This window comes from Manacus vitellinus, unplaced genomic scaffold (assembly GCF_001715985.3).
Source record: "Manacus vitellinus isolate BGI_N305 unplaced genomic scaffold, ASM171598v3 scaffold_10_pilon, whole genome shotgun sequence".
Lineage (NCBI taxonomy): Eukaryota > Metazoa > Chordata > Aves > Passeriformes > Pipridae > Manacus > Manacus vitellinus.
The window spans coordinates 2,368,151-2,373,454 of record NW_021938838.1 but is presented as its reverse complement, the minus strand read 5'-3'; the positions used below and the strand labels follow the sequence as shown (position 1 = coordinate 2,373,454).

The window sequence follows — 5,304 nt, the reverse complement described above, 5'->3', positions numbered from 1 at the left end:
GAGCCGGGTGTTCAGCCCGGTGTGCGCTGGCAGCCTCGCTGGGGTGCTGTGGGGGTGGGAGAGGTCAAAGCAGGTCCCCACACCGTCCTTCCAAACGCTGCAGCAAAGTGGGGTCCCCCCTGCCTGTCCTGGACATCCCCCCAAACCCCAGACAGGAGCCTGGATAGCTCAGTTGGGAGAGCATCAGACTTTTAATCTGAGGGTCCAGGGTTCAAGCCCCTGTTCAGGCGGTGGCTTTATCCTTTAGGAGCCCGTGGGCAGGGGCGGCATCTCCTCCTGCTGGGACAGTCCCTCCTAGGGGGCATGAAGTGGGAGACTGTTTCCCCTGCTCCCACTCTCACTGAAGGGTGCTCAGGAGCCCAAACCGACATCTTGAGGCAGTTTCCTCAAAGTTTGGGCTCCTGTTGGCACCTGCTTTTTCTGCATGACAAGCAGGGACTGGAGCATCTCTCCTGGAAGGGAAGCCAAGCTCTGCTCAGTGGTGCCCAGCACCAGCACCAGAGGCCATGGACACACACTGGAACACAGGAGGCTCCATCTGAACATCAGGAGACACTTTTAACTATGAGGGTGACTATTTTCCCAGTAGAGCCCTACATTGTTTTAAGGGGAGATGGTTCATATGAGACCAGAGGCTGCACCAACCCACGGGGCCACCACACTGCCTCAGCTGAGCCCTGGACTGCACCGTAGGTGTACAGACACTTCAGGTTATTTTTGCAAAATACAAACTCCTTTAACAGAAAACCAAAGGAATTTTGGATGAAAAATATCCCCCTTAGGATTTTTGACATTTTTCAACCTGAATATACATCAGTAACTCAAGCACAGTACATTGTTCTTCAGGCAAGTTTAGTGGCCTTACACCCCACACTGACTTTCTGGGGGAAAAAAAATAAAAGAGGAATGGAGAAGTTATGTATTTCCTTGTGTTTCTGCTTCTCAGCTGGGTAAAAGCAGGGCAGGCACTGCTGCTGCTAAAGGAAAACTTCTCCAGATGTGTGTTTCTTCCTTACGTATAATCTTTAAAAGGGAAAATGCTTTTCAAGCTTTCCCTGAGTAAGGAAAACACGTTTTCACTAAATGAAGGTTGGAGGAGTGCGAAGTTGTGCAAGTAGTGCCCTACAAACAGTAAATCCTAACGGTAAATGCACAATGATTTTTTTTTTTCTCCCTCCATTTCTTGCTCTGGATAAGTTACAAAATAAAATAAATTCATTTTGTGCAATAAAAAAAATCCTCCCTCTCCCTTTCCCAAGCACAAGCCCTGCCGACACCGGAGCCCATCTGACTGAGTGCTGCTTTCAGGTACCCCCACAGTGGTGAATAAGCCGAGACCCACTGCTTGGGTGGGTGTCTTCTTCACCACCAGCCTGTGCCATACCTTTTGTGATTTCTCTTCTGAAAGCTGCCGTCCAGAGTGAGTTCTGCATGGCTGTCAGGAGAGGGCACCAAGTCCAAGCAAACAGGGCGACTCCGTGGTCTGGAGGCTCCAGGAGGGTAAAAGCAAAAGTTTAAGAGGCTTCCTCAGGCTGAAGCATCTCCCGGTGCACCCACAGATCTCCTCCTGCCTCTTGGCGCCCACGAGACCTCCGGTTCCCAGACCTGCAGTGTGCCAGGGGCATCCCTCAGCTCTGGGTGGGTTTTGCCTCTGCTGCGAAAGCACCTCTGGAGCTGCTGCAGCCAAAATCCCCTGGGGCAGGGAGTGCCGGCAGCTGGGCTTTCATCAGGTTAATTTTCCTTCTGCTGTGTCAGGTCATTCATACCCTGGAGGGCAGGAGGGGCGAGCTGAGCAAGCTGCTGCCTCCCACCTCCTGTCACTCTGCAGGGCAGCCACAGCATTTTCTGGTCCTCTGCCTGCAAAACTGTGAGGAAGGGGAACGTGGGAGGCTGGGTGAATTCTAAATTCTCACGTTTGCCCGGAAAATGGAGAAGCTGGAGTGCTTTCCCAGAAGTCCCGCTGAAGCCTCACTGGAGAGCCCCCGGCCAGTGACTACAGGTCGGGAAATCCTTGTTGGTGTGAGTCTGGTCACTCTCAGCAGAGAGACCACCCAAGCTCGTGGCGCCTTCCCAGGGCGTGGCTTCTTTCCAAACCCACCTCCTCGCAGCCGCCTCCCTCCCGGCTCTCGGCAAAAGTGTTGCTGTGACTCGGATTCGAACCGAGGTTGCTGCGGCCACAACGCAGAGTACTGACCACTATACGATCACAGCAGAAGGTGTCAGAAGGTGTCCTGCCACACGCCGGGACCGTGCGGAGGGGAGTGCCTGCTCCGACCCCTCCCCTGGCACGGACACCCAGCACAGCCCCGGGGAACAAATCCACGCTGTTTTATCAAGGAGGCCACAAATGGGCTTGGATGATGCTGTTCAGAGCTCCAGCAGCATGGAATGGGGCCCTGAATTGTGCAGAACACTGGCAATGCTGGAATGGCACCTGGAGAGCGAGGCTGCTGCGAAGGATGGCACTGTTGAGGGGGTATCATGCTGTAGGGTCATCACACTACAATGCAGCAAATTCAGGGTTATAATAGCTTCAGCTAAATCTAAGTTGTACAAAAGGTGAGAAATTAACTAATTTTTTAGCATCATATGTGATACAACAAATTTGGGGGAATTCAGTTAAAAATACAATAAACAGCATGAGGATCTCCACGGGGAGCTGAGTGATGCTGTGGGAAGGATCCAGACAGGGAGGTCCAGGTAACCTGGAATGTCCCCAGGACCCCACTACCACCTTGCTGCCTGATCATGATCCCTCTCCATGTTTTCCCACAATTTTATGCCTTGAAAATTGTGCTTTGATGACTCCAGAGCTGCTTTTGCTGTTGCTGGCCCCGCATGTAGGTTGGGCTCAGTGCTGGTGGAGAAGAAAGGACTCGGTGGGGGTGAGAGCTCCCTGCTCCACATGCTGGGCACCATCCCACTGCCACCTCCTCCCCAGCCCTCCATGCACCACAGGATATGCAGCAGGGGATCCCCGGTGCCCCCACGGACCCCAGGGCCCCAGTCTGCCCAGTGGCTCCCTCACCCATCTCCATGGTGAGTCCCAGAGACACTGTGGGCATCTCTGCTCATCATGGAGCCTCCAGTGCCACGTATGACCCATGGAAGCCACTCAGAAGACAGGTAGAAACAGGATTTAACAGGAAGACAGAATAGGGTTTCCATCCCTGAGAGGGCTCAGGACTGCACTTACAGACTTCCTGCTTGCTGGTCTTCATGCATGTTTTAAACTACCTTGATCTCTGGTGGAGGAACAACACAGCAGGGCATGAGCAAGCCAGGAGGATCCTGGTGGGTTTGGGTGACAGTTTCCTGACCTGTGTGGCAGAGGAGCTAAGGAGGAGCAGTGCTCTGCTCCAACTTTGTAGAAGTGCTCACTGGGAGGAGAAGCTGAGTCATCGGAATGTGGAGTCATTCCAAGGGAGAGCTGTGGGATGAGCCCAAAGACAAAGCCCTACCAGGATGGTAGCCAGGTCCCCAGTTAAAGGAGAACAAATATTCAGGCCAACCCAGCTCAGTGACATGCAGAATAACTCTGAGAAGTTCTCTCAAAGCATTACTGAGGACTCTCACAGTGATAGTTATTAGAAGACCAAGAGGGAGAAGGCTCACACAGTTCTACTTATTGTTTACAGACACTAATTTATTAAGGCACAGGCACAACATTGTGTGGCAGCAAAGGTCCCCACAGTGAGAATCCTGAACCAGCATCTCACCATGGCAAGATCTTCCCTTCCCAGTCCAGGAAGGTGCCAGTCTCCTTCTCAGAGAGGGAGGAAAGCACCTTCAACATCCCTTGCACGCTGGCATCAACTGTCAGGGGGGGCTGTGGGGAAGAGGGAGAAACATTTGTGTGCCCCAGGTCAGGACAGGGTCTGCCCTGGAGCAGATCAATGCTCAGGGATTGGGGTTCTCTGGCATGAGAGAGGAGAGGCCAGCACCCAGCAAGAAGAGGTCCCAGTCCCTCATCTCCTCCTCTCATGTGCCTCCAGGGTATCTGCCCAGGAGTTCCCACAGAGCTCAGCATGCCTGGGACTGTTCAGTCCCCAGGAAGCTCTGCATTCCTAAATGAAGAGGTTCTTCGAGACCATGGCCAGAAATATCTCTTACCTTAAATGATTCTGAGCTCCCCCCCATTTCAGTTTGCACCCAGCCAGGGTGGAGAGTGACACAGAGGATGCCATGCTCCTTGTATGCCAGGGACTGGCACTTGGTCAGCATGTTCAGAGCAGCCTGTGAGGAGACAGGGCAGGGATGGTGGTGGGAGGGGAAGGGGGGTGCAAGGGAATGTGTGCAGATCTCACAGCTGGGGCAGGGATAGGGCAGTTGGAGCCAGCTCCTGGGGTACATGATGCTGCCTAGTCGAGGTCCTGTCCCATCATGTCCCTCTGGGGCAGGACCCGAGGCCAGGCACATGACTGGGCTGTCAGAGTACCCAGGGACTGATAGGAGCTTAGTAACAGAGCAGAGGACATGGACTGAGGAGGAAGTTGGAAGGCATGCACCATCATTTGGAGAGGAAAAGGTCTAGGTTCCCGCCAGCACACTCTGGCAGTACCTTGCTGCAGCGGTATGAGACAACTTGTCCAAATTCCCATATAAAGACATCCTCAATAGAGCCTGCAGAGCTGGACATGTTGACAATGGCTGCCTTGCTGCAGCTCAGCCCTGAGCCCGGGCTCCCCTGGGCAGCCTTCTTCAGCAAGGGCAGGAACGCCTGCGAGGAGGAAGAGGAGACAGGGGAGACATGGATGTGGCCCAGGGGAGAGGACCCGCTCCTTCCACAGTGGGCAGCACTGGCACCAGCATCAGAACATTGTCCCTTCTCTCCCCACTGCCCCAGCCTGCCAGGCTCCAGCTCCTGAGCTCCAGCCCATGGCTCCACAAGCTTCTCATCAGTGAACAACCCACTGGGCACCAGAGGGGAGGCAGGACACCCTCTCAACAGCCCTTCACACCCTCTGGGATGTCCAGCTTGGAGAGCCAGGGGCACAGGAAGGGATGCTCCCTGGAGCTATGCTGCACTGCTGGGACTCACCTGTCCCAACAACAGGGGTCCAGCCGTGTTGGTGGTGTAAATCTGGGTCATAGTCTCCAGTGTCTCCTTATCAAGTGAAATTGGCTTTGCAATTCCAGCATTGTTGATGAGGATGTTCAGCCCTGAGCCCCCCAGGAGCTCCTCCACTCTGGCTGCAGCTGCCTTGATGCTGGTGGGGTCGGAGACTTCTGCAGAGCCAAGGAAGGGGAGGTTACTGCCCATGTCCTTATGCTGGCTTGGAGCCCACTCTGCTCCCCAGAGAT

General features: G+C 54.2%; 1 protein-coding gene and 2 non-coding genes across 3 annotated transcripts; 1 reads left to right on the top strand and 2 right to left on the bottom strand.

The window, feature by feature from the left end:
- The first annotated feature begins 157 nt into the window (after nt 1–157).
- Nucleotides 158–230, top strand: TRNAK-UUU. Its single transcript has one exon. It is a non-coding gene; the product is annotated as a tRNA-Lys (tRNA).
- Nucleotides 231–2,139: 1,909 nt separating this feature from the next.
- Nucleotides 2,140–2,211, bottom strand: TRNAH-GUG. The gene has a single exon. It is a non-coding gene; the product is annotated as a tRNA-His (tRNA).
- A 1,417-nt stretch (nt 2,212–3,628) lies between these two features.
- LOC108641430 (C-factor-like) lies at nt 3,629–5,263 on the bottom strand. The gene is made up of 4 exons (XM_029965503.1): nt 5,042–5,263; nt 4,562–4,720; nt 4,114–4,236; nt 3,629–3,829 (listed from the first exon to the last, which is right to left on the bottom strand). Exons 1-4 carry the CDS (start codon nt 5,261–5,263, stop codon nt 3,716–3,718), a joined length of 618 nt encoding a protein of 205 aa, XP_029821363.1. The 3' UTR covers nt 3,629–3,715.
- Nucleotides 5,264–5,304: the final 41 nt, after the last annotated feature.

Coding starts and splice junctions, on each gene's coding strand:
- LOC108641430 (XM_029965503.1), bottom strand. CDS start 5,263: ATGGGCAGTAACCTCCCCTTCCTTGGCTCTGCAGAAGTCTCCGACCCC. Junction 4,721..5,041: donor GACCCCTGTTGTTGGGACAG/GTGAGTCCCAGC, acceptor TCCTCCTCGCAG/GCGTTCCTGCCCTTGCTGAA. Junction 3,830..4,113: donor GGAGCTCAGAATCATTTAAG/GTAAGAGATATT, acceptor TCTTCCCCACAG/CCCCCCCTGACAGTTGATGC.